The sequence below is a fragment of the Schistocerca americana genome, chromosome X (assembly GCF_021461395.2).
Source record: "Schistocerca americana isolate TAMUIC-IGC-003095 chromosome X, iqSchAmer2.1, whole genome shotgun sequence".
Classification (NCBI taxonomy): domain Eukaryota; kingdom Metazoa; phylum Arthropoda; class Insecta; order Orthoptera; family Acrididae; genus Schistocerca; species Schistocerca americana.
The window spans coordinates 792,662,250-792,678,248 of record NC_060130.1 but is presented as its reverse complement, the minus strand read 5'-3'; the positions used below and the strand labels follow the sequence as shown (position 1 = coordinate 792,678,248).

The 15,999-nt window shown below is 39.9% G+C and overlaps 1 protein-coding gene across 1 annotated transcript in view; it reads right to left on the bottom strand.

The window, feature by feature from the left end:
* Positions 1-15,999, bottom strand: part of LOC124555420 (metalloendopeptidase OMA1, mitochondrial-like) — a 100,941-nt gene that overhangs the window by 34,039 nt on the left and 50,903 nt on the right. The window contains exons 3-4 of the mRNA XM_047129325.1: positions 12,922-13,061; positions 1,781-1,957 (exon numbers count right to left, since the gene is read on the bottom strand). Of these exons, the coding sequence (XP_046985281.1) occupies positions 1,781-1,957; positions 12,922-13,061 (317 nt within the window). The remainder of the gene's footprint in view (positions 1-1,780; positions 1,958-12,921; positions 13,062-15,999) is intronic.

Genomic DNA, 15,999 nt, shown 5'->3' with positions numbered 1-15,999 from the left:
AGGGGGAAGGGGGAGGGGGGAGGGGGAGGATAAAAAGGAGGGGGGTTAAGTTATAGAACTTATTTCATCCATCATTCACCAACACAAATGAGAATTACACCAATGAGAGAAACAGTACAACCAGTCACAATTTTGTCAAATCGTTTATTTATCTGTAATTAGTTTATGGACTTATCCTGTCTTCAGGTTACTGAAAACAATTCTTGTGAAAAATACAAGTTTTTACTGTATTACAAACAAATAAATGTTAATAATAGTATAGATTAAATTTATTAACCCTCGACTCAGCATATTGTTTTTCATGACAGGAGCAGGCGAGCGTCACACTTTGTACACATGTGAACAATAGTCATCTTTATTTTACCAAGGTAAACATGTATGAGCAGACTCACAGTTTAATCTTAGTTTAATTCAACAACAACAAAAAACTTACACTATATAAGCTAAAGCTATGTTTAATTAGACAATAATAAAATAAACATACATTATATCACTCTTTTGCCACGTGCGAGTGTTAGCTCACAGTAATGACTCAGTCAAAGCATTAAACAGCACAGTTGCTTCAGATCCCAGCCAACCACTTATTCTATTACTAATTATCTCTAAGACAATTTCCTAATTATGGGATGTGCTGCTAGCTTGTAATCTAGGTCGTTTTCTTGCACAGGTTGTAATTTTTTTTCTCACATAACTCACTATTTATTTTATGTTGCTGCTGCTCATTTGTATGTACAACAACACAGTTTAGCACTGTCTTAGCTGATGCAATAATGAAAGAATATGTATGGGCTCACAAGTTTAAAACAACGGTGGACTGGTATAAGACAACGTTGTTTGTGGTTGGTGCACTTTATACATACATGTACTCACTTGAGGCTTAACAGACCGCTGCACTCCCTTGCACTGACTATGTTATTTTAATGAAAGGGGCACAAAATATGTGCATCACCAACTGGGAACTGACTTAAGTGTATTACTTCTCATGCATAAATACATCACTCATTCTGCAAAATTGTGACTGATTGAAGTGTTTTTCTTATAGTTACAATTCTAAACACCCATGAATGAAAAGTGAGAATTATGTATCTAATGGTAAATTTCCAATGACCATTTATATAAACAGACATATTCTCATAAAAAACGAACCATAATATCACCTGATCCCTGAGTTACTATTTGATATACTGTAGTGGAAACATCTGCAACTCTTACCTACAAGCAATATGGGCAGGTCTGCCAACACACATTACTGTATGATCTCCCTACATTTTCAAAACACAATTAAATTATTGATGGAAGCAAAATTGTTGCAGGACAATGTTAGACTGAACATAGTGCTGAATATAATGATCAAATCTCGAGAGTTCTAAGGAAAATCAAATGGTATTAACCACACAGCAGGAGTACTTTATGAACGAAAAAAAAAGGTAATAAATTTTTTTGGCAGAGCACATCTAGGAAGAGAGCAATGACATCTAGGGTTCTATGACTGTGGGAAAACAATAACGAGAAAAGCATGCAAGTGCTATATGTGTATATGTCTGACAGTACAAATGTTTCTGTATGTATAGAGTTCTCTTTCAGAACTGAATAAGAGTAAATAGCTTTTTTATCTTTTACATCACTGGCCTAGGTCATCTGCATTTGTTGCAGCCATATAGTTACATGAGAAATTATGCAAAAACAACAATAGACTATTGTGAAACTAACAACACTAAGAAGACCAAACACTGAACACACTATAAATTAAATTCAAAGTTCAAAGTTGACATAAACTCACCGGAAGAACAAATGCATTTTTATCATCAATGCTGTTGATGACAATGAGAGACCAGTTTGTGTGTTTAACTTTGTCAATATCCATATTGCTTTCCAGAATATGCATTGCCACTTTAGCCACCTCTCTGTAAACTGGATGGGAGGCTGGTAAGACACATCCTTGAAACTTACTTAGCATCTGTGATTGTAGAGAATTTTTGTTAAGAACAATAATTAAAATAAAAGAGAAGAAATAAACAAATGAATTCATGTTCTAAAATATTTTGTACATATTTGTCCAAAACACAAAAGATACCTTTCTTAACCTAATGTCTAAAAACAGGATTCAGTTCATAAACCAGCAAGATTACACATAAGTGACACTAATTTCAATTCCTCCAGTTTTTCTTTTCTTCAGTAGTAAGTCTCTACTAGCATTACCTTTCAGAACCAATGGTTTGGATGCTGTAAGTGTATACTCTTTCCCACACTTGAAGCATGGTTAGCATTCAAATACCATAAAAGTTTCACTAAGGCTTTTGATTACCACACTGAAATTCTGGAAATCATTTCTGTAAGCAGCAGATAAAGGGACTGTAATCAGGGTGCATCAATTCAGTGTGACAAGCAGACTGACACATTAAAGCAAGGCAGACAGAGACAAACTCAGATCTTTGCTTTTCATGGTTAATTATATCTCTCACACAAGGTGTTAAGTTTTAATCTGTCACATAGTTCAACTCAGTACGAATTTCTCAGTTTAGCTCCCTTGTAAATATGCCAGTGAAAGGTTGAAATAAATGGAAGTATACTTTGAAATATTTCCATTTTCCTGCAAATTGTTTGTGATCACAAAATTCACTTCCACATGAAGGAACATGCATATGTTCAAAATAATTCCAAGACTCAGAGAAAATATTTGTGTCGTTATGGCATATCAAGTTAACAGTGATACTGCAACTCCATTTAATCTTTTAGGCTACACACTGACTATATTTTGTAATATGTAACTATGCAATACCTGGTATATGGGGGAAGTCCCATACCTGTATTTGCATTTGTGTCTATCTACATTCACACTCCACAAGTCATTATATGTTGTATGACACAAGGCACCATACATCCATATTATTTTCCCATCCTATTCAATTCACAGTTGCTGTGTGGCAGAAGTGACTAGTTAAATGCCTATGAATGTCCGAAGCTCCTTATTTTTACTGTAGTGATCCATATGTGGTGTGTATTTTACAGATTCAAAATAAACCCATTACTTCAAAACTTGAGTTAACTATGTTAATAATAATAACTGCCACATAAAATTTACAGTATCTATAACATAACACAATTCACTCTTCTATGATGATATATTTGTTTGGGCACCCAACACTTAGGTCTACAACACCCAAACTAAAATGTTATTAGTTTAGTTAAAAATAATAAAATGCTTAAAACTTTGATTGAAATAAGAATTAAAATTCTGTGAAAAAAATTGTATGTATGCACATGTAACATCACTGCTCATATTTACATTAATACAGGAGAAAATCCGAATGAAAATAAATATAATATTATAGCAGATAAATATGGTTCATTGATCACTAGATTAAACCTTCCATCTGTACATTTAGGCTGGAGTCCACACAGCACACAAAATTTTAAAAGCTGTACCCGAACCATCTTTTCATCCATTAAATTGGAGGACAGGTCCCCAACTAAGTTTACTCCCGGGCTCTTTCCATACCACAAACCCAAGAGCCTGGGGTATCCTCTAGCAAATTATGAGGGTACACTTAAAAACTCAAAAGTCCAATTTAGAGGCATGTCACAGTGATTCATATGGCTGCAGTGACTGGAATGATATACACCATGCCTAGATGGTACGTTCCAGCAATCACTGTAGTTGCTCCTCATCTCCTCCAACTTCACCTCCCAAAGCAACATCGCTCTTTGAATCATCAGTGAAACGGTAACCTGCAGGGAAACAGCACATTATGCTACACAGTTTCCTGCAAGCCTCCTTTGCCACCACATCTTCTCATTCATTCCCCCTGATAACCATACAACCTATTATGAGTAGAATGATACATACTTTCACTATTGCTAAAAAATGAGGAAAAAGCCTCACATAATTTGTGTCATTCTCTCTTTTGATTAAATCTGTTGTATTGGATGCAGGGCACAAGTGGATATGGAGTAGATGAGGAACTTCTTACTTTGGTAACCCCACATTTGCTCTAATACCTGGTATCATACCAAGTTTTGCACTGAAGACTGTATTTTCATTCTGATTAAGGAGATATGGTCAGGGTAAACAATTGAACAGCCTTGCTTTGAATCACCAGTTCATATTACTGTCGACCTGTGACATTTATCTGAAATATTATAAATTACATTAAGAGCATGGTCTTTTCCATGCTCTGTTAAATCTACAATAATTCTGTCTCTTACAAGAAATCAAGGCAACATGATCCAATACTGGTGTAAAATGCCAATATGAGACATTCATTTGAAATAGGCAGTCCAAAAAGTCCTGATTGCTCACTGATGTTTATTAAAAAAAGCATTTCACTGGTGGCTGTGGCTTGGATGAAATTATATAGGCCCAGTACATCATGACAAGTCGCCACCTCAAGTGCTGGCTCATTGATTTCAGAGGAGTAGAAAGGAACAGGGCTCATCCTAAAAGCCCAACTGACCAGTCATACTCTCTCATGGTACACCACATCTACTATTCTTTAATCGAAATAGGCCAACCAACCCACAGACAGAACGGTCCAACAAACCTGTAGATTATGTACCTATAATCAATACCGCAATAACAGTTGCACACAAAGGCTCTGTAAAAGAACAGAAAGGTCAATCTGCTTCCTGTGACTATAGAATTTAAAAGTCTAAAGAGTATTGAAGACCTATGCTTTGATATTCCCATTCCAAGTGGTGTATACCTCTATAATTACAGCATTCTGCCCACATTTTTTTCAATTTCTGCTTCTGCTTCTTTTCCTTCTGTGTTAGTTTCTTGCTAATTCATTTTTAACTTTATTTTAACAGTTAACTCTCTTTCATCACATAAATAAACTTTCACTTATGACCACAGCTGTTTTGCGCCCTAAAAACAATAATATAATATACACCTTTTACATCCCCCCCCCCACCCCCCCCCAAAACCATCCCACAACATTTTTGAGTGATGATTCTTCTCTAGAAATCTGGCAAGTTACATACAATTTAAGAGCAACATTTTGACAAACTTCTTACTTGTCATCTTCAAGTGAGGTAAGTTCACTACAAGATGAGAAGTAAGGAACTAGTTAAAATGTTGCTATAAAACAAACATACTACTCACCGGCTTTCCTGAGAAAAATTCATCAGAGTAAACCTGAATTCACATATACTGAAGAGCTAAAGAAACTGGTACACCTGCCCAATATCATGCAGGACCCCCGTGGACATGCAGAAGTGCCCCAATATGATGTGGTGGTATGGAGCAGACAAATGTCTGAAGTAGTGCTGGAGGGAACTGACACCATGAATCCTGCAGGGCTGTCCATAAATCTGTAACAGTATAATGGGGTGGAGATCTCTTCTGAACAGCATGTTGCAAGGCATCCCAGATATGCTCAATAATTTTCATGTCTGGGGAGTTAGGTGGACAGCGGAAACGTTTAAACTCACGAGTTCCTGAAGCCACTTTATAGCAATTCTGGACGTGTGGGGTGTCACATTGTCCTGCTGGAATTGCCCAACTCTGTTGGAATGCACAACTGACATGAATGAATGCAGGTGATCAGACAGAATGCTTACGTATGTGTCACCTGTCAGTGTCGTATCTAGATGTATCACGGGTCCCATATCACTCCAACTGCACATACCCCATACAATTCACAGAGCCTCCACCAGCTTGAACAATCCCTTGCTGACATGCAGGGTCCATGGATTCATGAGGTAGTCTCCACATCCGTACACGTCCATCCGCTCTATACCATTTGAAGCTAGACTTGTCCGACCAGGTAACATGTTTGAAGTCATCAACAGTCCAATATCGGTGTTGACAGGCCCATGTCAGGTGTAAAGCTTTGTGTGGTGTAGTCATCAAGGGTATATGAGTGGGCATTTGGCTCCAAAAATCCCATAGTGATGATGTTTCACTGAATGGTTTGCATGCTGACAATTGTTGATGGCCCAGCATTGAAATCTGCAGCAATTTGCATAAAGGTTGCACGTCTGTCATGTTGAAAGCTTCTCTTCAGTCGTCATTGGTCCTCTTCTTGCAGTATCTTTTTCCGAACACGGCTATGTCAGAGATTTGATGTTTTACCGGATTCCTGATATTCACGGTACACTCGTGAAATGGTTGTATGGCAAAATTCCCACTTCATTGCTACCTTGGAGATGATGTGTCCCATTGCTCGTATGCCGACTATAACACCATGTTCAAACTCACATAAATTTTGATAACCTGCCACTATAGCAGCACTAACCGATTTAACAACTGTGCCAGACACTTCTTGTCTTATATAGATGTCGCCAATGCACTGCTGTATTCTGCCTGTTTACATATCTCTGTATTTGAATATGCATGCCTACACCAGTTTCTTTGATGCTTCAGTGTACAATACACAACAACACTGTATAGTAAAATGAAGAAAATTAGCTCATACAACTAGAACACCACAACAATAAAATGACAAAGCCTTTACACTCACACTAAATATGCTGTAAATGTGAAATTTGTTTGCTGTGGCAGCTCCTAACTCATTAATGGTTCAGTTATCTTTAACTAACATTTGTTGCTGCTTTCTCCCACATTTTTACACAAATATTTCTTCATTGTGTGCTCAGCAGCTGAATTTGTTAAATGTCAGATTAGTAATTTAAGTTCCTATTATTGCTTACAACTACAAGTTTTCCGTATCATCTAGGTTGATTTTCACCCCTCAAGATACAATACAGGAAAATGGCCAAATTGCTCTGTGCCTCAGCTTTCATCTAAAACTGACCAGACCAACTCAGTATCTAAACAGCAATGTCGCAAATAGGAAAACATGGAGTAATTATCAAAACAAACAGGGTCTTGCCTAATTAAGCACTTACATGATCAAACAAACCTTACGAGTAAAGCAAGAACTCTTACAGAAGGACAAGAAACCATGTCCATGGACTCAATAGCAAATCTGGTTTCTTTTTTGTTTGTGTATTTTGTTTTCAATTACAGTAATTTATAGGCTAAGGAAACACAGACATATCCATTCAGAAACAGTAAAGGGTTTCGTTATTTATCTGCAGTTATTTATAGTGACAGCAACCCTTAATCATAAAAGAAACTAATTAAAGGCACTGAAATGAAATGAATAGATTAATGGGGATGAAATCAGTAAAGATGTGATGGCATGAAGTAGTATCAGTGGAAACTGTGCAGATATGGTGAACCAGAACTGTAGTAAACCTATAGTAACAACTGAAAACTTGGAACAGACTGGAATTCAGATCCAAATTTTCTACTTATTGTTAGATCAGCTTAATCATTTAGCTATCCGAGTACACCTCCAAGCCTGACTCAAACCTTCATTGTCACTAATCTTTCCGTCTACAATTTCTCAACACTGGATGTGTGCTCAGAGTCCCACTGGTTAAGGCAACTCCTTGTGATAAGTGGGGAATCTAGGTTTGTGTCGTAACCCTATAGATACAAGTGCCTCCACAGTTGGCCCAGGCAGATCACCTCACAACTTAGACAGACACCGCAGTGAGTGCTGTGCCGTGTGCACAACAGGCTAATATAAGCCCAGGGCCCTGGCCCTCAACCTCACTTATGTTTACTTGATTTTTGTATGCTCATCTAAAAGACTGTATACTGATGTGTTCTGTAGTTACGAGACTTTGCACTGTTCTATATATCATTAGTGTTGTCGTGGATCTCTTCATGTGGAAGCCTCATAAAACTTAGTTGGTGTTTCTTCTGATATTTCGTCTGTACAACATTGCAGCATACTTGGCAGTGAGTGCTGTTTTCTACTCCATGTGTTTCACTTCTTTGGTTCGATATACAGCCAATATGTCAGTGGAAGAAGTTCTTCAACCTCCTGTTGAACAACAATGAACTCTCACCAACCAGCAGCAGGCCCTCACCATGCCAATAAACAATGTGGCAGCCTTGTTGATACGCCAGAGTCCAGCGCTGTTGATGCAACCTCCACCATTTCCGACATATCATGGTTTTGTGGAAGACTGGGACAAATATGAACAATGCTTTCAGCAACACTTTCAAGCTTTTGGAGTCACAGAGCTCAACTTTTGTAAGGCACCTTCTGTGTTTGTTAGCTCCTCTTCAGGAACCTGCCAGTCTTTCTTTTGATGAAATGGTTCAAATGGCTCTGAGCACTATGGGACTTAACTGCTGTGGTCATCAGTCCCCTAGAACTTAGAACTACTTAAACCTAACTAACCTAAGGACATCACACACATCCATGCCTGAGGCAGGATTTGAACCTGCGACCGTAGCGGTCACGCAGTTCCAGACTGTAGCGCCTAGAACCGCTCGGCCACTCCGGTCGGCATGAAATGTGTCAGTTGCTCTCTAATTATCATTCCAAATGTTCTCATGTTATTGTTGCTTGCATTGAGTTCTACCATTGCCAAAAGCAGCCACAACAGTTGTACAGAGTTTTGGCAGCAGAACTTCATGGGCTTAGGTGTCATTGCCAGTTTATTACTGTGGCCCATCGGCACTCATATGCTGATTCAGTGGTTCATGATGCTGTAATACACCTGGCCCCTGATAGGGAAGCTTGTGAACATGTTTTACAATGTGAAAATCCCTCTCTCACAGAGGTTCTGAATGTTGCTAATTCCTTTGAAGTATCTAGGACAGCAGGAAATCAGACAAAAGCATGGTGTTAAGTAGCTATCATTGCTTTCTCTCCTCTTCGGCTGTTGTTGGTTAGTTCACAGGAGGGGGGGGGGGGGGGGGCGAGAGAGACAACTATGTGGTGGCCATGCACCTGCAGCCTCCATGCCGCATGGGGCAGTGCTGTGCTAAACAGTGGAAGCAGCAGCAGCATCACAACAGTGGCCGCATGATTCTCTTCTGTCGTGCCCTTATTATTCAGTTCAACATGACCAGGCTACATGCCCAAGGTGTTGGGCGATATGCAACCACTGTATAAAAAAGGGGCAACTCTCAACCTTCTTCACCAAACATAAACATTGTTATGAACAGTATTTGCCAAATGATGGTAGCCCCAAACAAACACTGTATTGAAGTACATATAATGGACAAGATGTTAAAAATGGAAGTGGACATGGGTGCAGTAGTGACTTTGTTAAATTCTCAAACCTATGTGGATCTTGGATGACCAGCATTGTCGCCTGTCTCTAGTTGGTTGGTGAGTTACTACAACAAATACCCCTATTGGGACAGTTTTCTACTTCAATGGTGTACAAAGCAGTTGTTTGGCCTTTGACCTTTCTAATAATGGCTGATACCTACACTGAAAACTTATTTTGGTTAGACACCACCAAAATTTTTGGGTTCTCTATTACTGGCAAAGTGCATCTGGTATCAGATAAAGTTTGGTACCCACAATTGGACATGCTCTGCTCAAAATATTCCTCCCTGTTCTCAGAAAGTTGAAGATGTGCCACTGATTTCAAGGCTCACATCACAACAAAACCAACAGCATGTCCTCACCCTTTTTTTTCATGCATACTCAGTCCCAGTAGCTTTACAGGAGCAAGTCAAACTGGAACTACATTGATTTATGTCTCTGGGCATTATCACACCTGTCTCCTCTAGTGAACAGTCTACTCCATTGGTAATTGTCAAAAACCTACTCGCAACCTTCGGCTCTGTGGTGATTTTAAAGTTTCTGTAAATTCACAGTCTACTATTCATACTTATACATTACCCCATCTGGATGAACTAGCACATATTTCCGAAGGCCAATATTTTTCCAAAATAAACTTGTCACAAGTCTACTAACACCCGTCTGTGGATGTTGATTCAAAATATGTATGTGCTGTGAATACCCCATTCAAAATGGCTACCACAGTTGCCATTTTCCAACAAGTTTTGGAGCAACTCACAGCCTCCATTCTAGAGTGCATTAACTACCTCGAAGATATTGTGGTCCCTGGTGCCTCACTAGATGAACATTTGTGGAAACTTCATGTGTTGTTCACGGTGCGACAGGCAGCCAGTTTGAAAAGTAACTTGGACAAATTATAATTTTTTCACCCTCTATCATCTATCTCAGTTTTGAAGTATCTTGTGCTGGAGTCAAGCCTTTATGCCAGCATGTCAGTGTCATTATTGCTTTCACGTATCCTACAAATGTCAAAGAGTTGCAAGCTTTTGTCAGGAATACTATATACTACCATAAATTTCTTCCTGGTGTGACCACATTGGCCCAGCCACTTCATGCTCTCTTACATAAAGATGTTCCTTTCCACTATTCACCTGCCTGCATGCATGCATGCTTTTACCCTATTAAGGTCCAAATTACAGTCAGCATCTTGCTTCGTTACCTTCCAACCAGATCAACATCTCATTCTGGACACAGACATATCCCGGTATGGCCTCGGGGCCATTCTTGCACACAAATATGTGGCCGGTTCTGAATGCCCAATAGCAAATGCTTCCAAAACTCTGAATCAGGTGCAACAGCACTACTCACAGATAGCAAATCAGGACCTTGCTATTGCATCTGCATTCCAAAAATGTCATGTTTTCCTATTTAGTTCTAAGTTTCATTTGGTTACTGACCATAAACCTGTGGTTTCTCTTTTCACTCATTTGGCATCTTTACCGGACGATGCAGCCCATCACTCACAATGCTGGGCTCTGTTTTTGTTGGCTCTGTTTTTGTCATGCTGTAAGTATGAGATTCAATTCCAACCCACAATGCAAAACACAAATGCAAATGCTCTCTCTTGATTGCCAGTTACCTCTGATCCAGCATTTGTTCAGGATGAACTGTTGTGTTTCCATTTAGAAGTTAAAGCCCAAAACACCACAGATGGTCTTCCCATTACCAGTTCTCAGATTTCAGTGCCTGTCACGGCCAATCCTGTTTTACGTCAGGTTGTTGAATTTTTTCACCATGGCTGGTCAGATAAATCACCGAGCCAAGTGTCAGACTCTTTGTATATTTATTATGCTCTAAAACACCTCTCAACTGGTTACTGAAGAGTCAGTACCCAATGTTGTGATCCCGTCCGCGTCGTGGCTGGACATTATGCTGCTTCTCCACCTGAACCATTGTGGTGTTTTTCGCACAAAATTGCTGGCCCACCACCACACGTTTTGGCTGGGTCTTGACAATAAGATCATGTGCGTTATGACAGCCTGCCTGCAATGCGCCACTTGTCAAGCACCACCATGGGCCTCTCTTTCCCTGTGGCCTACCCCAAAGAGTCCCTGGGAGCATATTCACAAATTTTCAATTGTCACAACAGAATTAATCAGAAATCATACCTACATTCTTTATGTCTGTCATATCATTTTCAAAGGAAGCATCCTGACATTTGTCTTAATCAATTTAGTGTAGTCACAGAAACTGCCAGTCTGGGTGGCCAACTGAAGTTTCTGATATCTTGTCCTCCCAAACACAATACCACTGTCTAAACTACTATGCTATTTCACTAACTGGAACACAGTTATAGTGCTTGGTGGGTTTTCAGTGTTTTAAAACTATGAAGTGTGGTGGCTGTCCTCCTGATGGTCAATGGACACGAACTTCATATCCAAACATTCAGTTTTGGTGAAATAAACAGGTAATCACTTTAACTGATAAATCAAACTTCATCAAATTTCACTTGTCTTATTGCTCCTGATGGTCAACGAATTTCTTCCTGAGATGTGTGAATTTCCTAATTCTCTCTGGTACAGCAGGATGATCAAAATGAGGAAGTCACTTACACTTTTTCAATGACTACTTCATGTTTCCTCCCTGACTGATAACAAACCTGCAAAATATGTAGTCCATTTCGATTGCCATTTTTAGCAATTGCTTTTCAATATCCTAATGAATAATTTGTCCAGTTTTATAGTGGCTGTAAATGATGATGTAATGAAAACATAGATCTCAGTTTACCAACTTAATTAACGGTGTACTAAATTGCAATCTGAAAATGCCTCTTCTTATGACAACTGAACAAGAAATGTGCATTAAGATTCACCTCTTGTCTTTCATGGCTGTCATTTTAGTCTGTGTAATGAGAGCAGTTTTCTCTGATATGTCTCAACATAGATGAAGGTTTTTCTTTTTCTTTTCTATGTCACTAAGCTCTCACAAATACACTTGAAAGTACTTTTTACACAGGCAATCAAATATTTTGAATGTATTCCATGATGCCAGTTCTTTTCAAAGACAGAGTATTATTATTTATCAAGTGCTTCCTCATCCATTTCAACAGTAATAACACCATATCGTTCCTGTGATACTAGGCTTATAGTCAAGATGACTTCTATCAAACTCTGTACAAATCCTGTACATAACTATACCATAATCAGCAGGATATTTTTCCATGTGCCACTTTTTGCTTCAGCATCCAATGTAATTTGCATTTTCAACATTTGTATACCACACTTGATGTCATTTCAAAAACAATCTCCATGTGAATATTTATTAGCACCATCCATGCTGGAAACTGGTATGCCACACAACTATTATTATACATAACGCAGCTCTAACTGGGTGAAGAATTGAGACACTGCAGCAACCATGACAGCACAACTAGTATACTAGCTTATCCCAGTACTCAAGTGATCCTGTGACCTTCCTGAGGAGAGTGGAGAATTTATTCTTATTACTACTACCACTGTCAAAATGAGTGTAAACTGTGCATAAAAAACTAGTTGAGAGGGGAATTTTTGCACAGCACAGAGCTCTAATAACTGTAACAGCTGCATTGAAAATTTTGGCAATTCAATCTTAATGCAATGTTTGTACAACATATAGATTAATTTTGGTGCAATGAATCTAAACTTTGCAGGGGCTTCTTACACATAACCATAATCACTATATATTTATGCAGTATTTAGAAATATGTCTGTAACTGAATTCCTTGAGACTAAGTCATTTTGCACAATGATATTATATATCACAAATCACTGTAATACATAACAACTAGTTGCAGAAGACTGACAAAGATGTATCTTACCGTCTCTTGTTCTATCTTTGCCATTGCTTTCATTTGGTCGTCAGAGAAGGCAATAAACCTCTCTCGTTTTGTCAGTGGATCAACTTCTAGGTGTGTTATATAAAAATAACAAATTCCACCTCCAATGGATGCCCCAAGACCTATGGACAGAATTATGTAACAGCTGATTCAGTACTTATCCATTATATAATATAACAGTAAACAAGTAGTACCAACAGTAGTAAAAGTAGTAGCAGTTGGTGTTGTTGTTGTTGTTGTTGTTGGTGGTGGTGGTGGTGTTGTTGGTGGTGGTGTTTGGGGTGTATGGGCACTTAATAGCAAGGTTACCAGCACCCTTATAAATATTAAAACAAACAAAAATGGGGAAAAGAGCTAAAAAGTTTGGCACACTCACACACTTGCGTGTTCCCTCAGCAGCCACCAACCCATCCATCCACCCACTTACACTTCACATGCATTGACCGACACAATCACTGCATATCACATGCCGCAACACACAGGAGATATACTGAAAGGTGCTTCACCTGAGATGAAAAAAGAAGTAAAATGACAGAGGAGATAAAACAATGGCACAGGGAAATGTGACTGGCTGACAAATTACAAAAAAACATGGGTGAGACAATCACCTTGTTAGCACATTAAGAACATCTCCCTAAAAATTTCAGAAACAAGATAGACAGACCACAAAACATTAAAAATGTTAACCACATTTATTTCAGTATCACTTAAAACAGAGGGGAAAATCTACCACTGCCCTCTGGGCCGAAAACAAAACACAGCCTACAAAAATTTGGCACACAGTGATCTGTATGCCACAAGCGCCACATATTGGGCAGTCCTCTCGTAAGAGCAAAAAGTCATGCATCGTGGTTGAGAGGAGGTACATCACAGCCACATCCAGCCACTCGTCTTCCCAATGATACATGACATTATACCTCAACAGTGAGATGGTAGCATGCAGAGAAATGGTACACTGAAATAAAAGAGGATCATGACATGCTCCCTTGGCTGCTACAGCCTCTGTTTTATTCCCCACAATACCCATGTGCCCTGGTACCCAGCAGAAAGACACCACCTTCCCCAGCCTTTGCAGTTGGAGGAGGGTGTCCTGGATATTCTGGACTACTTTATCTGCCAGATATAAGCATTGCATAGAATGAAGGACACTCAGATAATCAGAACAGACACGGAATTTAGCATTCAAGGCACATGCTCCTGTGCCCACAAGATCACATATAATTCTGCATCGAAGACAGTGAAGTCTTGAGTCAGTTGTAACTTGAAGACATGATCAGGGAAAACAACAGAGCAACCAACAGAGTTCCCCTGCTTCGACCCTTCCATAAAGACAGCTGTAGAGCTGTGGTGCTCATTTATAATGCTATAAAATAATGTATTAAAAACATATGCTGGTGTGCAATCTCTCCTTATGGCACCAAATCTGAAATTACTCTGCACCTCTGCACTACCCATGGTACAAGGTTATTAAAAAGCTGGATTTAGAGTTGTGTGTGCTCCACACCAGGTGACTCCAGCACACACTGCATTCAGATCCTGAACAGCATTGTTGCTCATGGACAACTGTAGTAAATGCATTCCAGAGGTGGACGAGCAACAATACGGCATGCAGGTGAAGTTGCAGCAGCAAGAAACTTACATGTCTGACGCATCATGAGGACCTTCCACAGGATGTTGAGTGGTAGTTCCCCATCCTTAACACAAAGACTGGGTATGGGGCTGTCCCTATCAGCACCAGTGGCCAGCTTAATCCCCTCATGGTGGATAGAGCCAATAGCCTTCAGGTAGGAAGGCCTCTATATCCCATACAATGTGCACCCATAGTCTAGCTGTGAACACACGAAAACCCTATAAAACTGGATCAGACTCACTCTGTCTGCTCTCCAAGACCTGTGGCTAGGACACCTCATTATATTCAGTGCCTTCTGGGTTCTGGCTTTCATATCACGCAGGTGTGGTAAACACACACACTTATCCGCAGAAAACTGAAAGCCAGTCTTTGCAACCCACTCCTCTAACCACCACTCAGTAATTTGCAACTGAAGAGTCACTGTTGCAACAGGAAAAGCAAAATAATCCACAAATATGGAGCAATGTACAGGACTCCATACCGCAGATGTAATACCGTTTATGGCTACGGCAAAGAGGTTCAGACTTAAAATATTGCCCTGAGGTACACCATTCTCCTGCTCAAAATGATCTGACAGCGTGTCACAAATGTGGGACCTAAGAAACTGCTTCAAGGGCCATATCAAGGTTGTGGTGGTGGTGGTGGTGGTGGTGGGGGGGGGGGGGGGGGTTGACCATGAAATGCCCATTGATGAAGTTTCTCTAGAATACTGAGTCTCCAAGTAGTGTCATAAGCCTTTCTGATGTCAAAGAATACACCAACACCTAGCAAAGCCTATTGAACAGCCACCTCTGGGAGCATGAGTTTGTTGACAGTGGACCGTAATCTCTGGAATCCACACTGAGAGCGGTTAAGGACTTGCCTTGTCTCTAACAACCAGACCAGTTGACAGTTAACCTTTCACTCCAGGGCCTTTCTGACACAGCTCCTTAAGGCAATATTCCAGTAACTACTGGGACACGTGCGGCCCTTTTCTGGTTTGAAGAGAGGGATCAAAATTGCCTCTCTCCACATGTTGGATGTTAACTGTCTGCCACATCAAATTCAAGCAATCAAGGAGGATTGCCTTTGATGCTGTAGGTAAATGTCGAAGCATGCAGTAGCGGATATGGTTGTGACTGGGTGCAGTATCACGGCTCTCAGGCGGTGTCAATTCCAGCTCCCACATGGAGAAATGGTAGTTGTAAGACTCAGAACTGTCGGAGCTGAAATCCAACTTGTGCCTCTCCATAGCTGAATGGTAGTGATGAAGTGCTGGATCCTGGCTGGCACTGGTCTGTAGTCTGTCCATGAGCGATGTCTCTGGGCGCTGTTTGGAGACACCCTTCTTTCAGCACACTGCTTTTGGTAAATGACTGTGTTCACCAGAAATCCACCAGATGGTTTGCTAGAATTTCGTAGAGCAAGCGGGATAGTTGAGAGTTAACTAC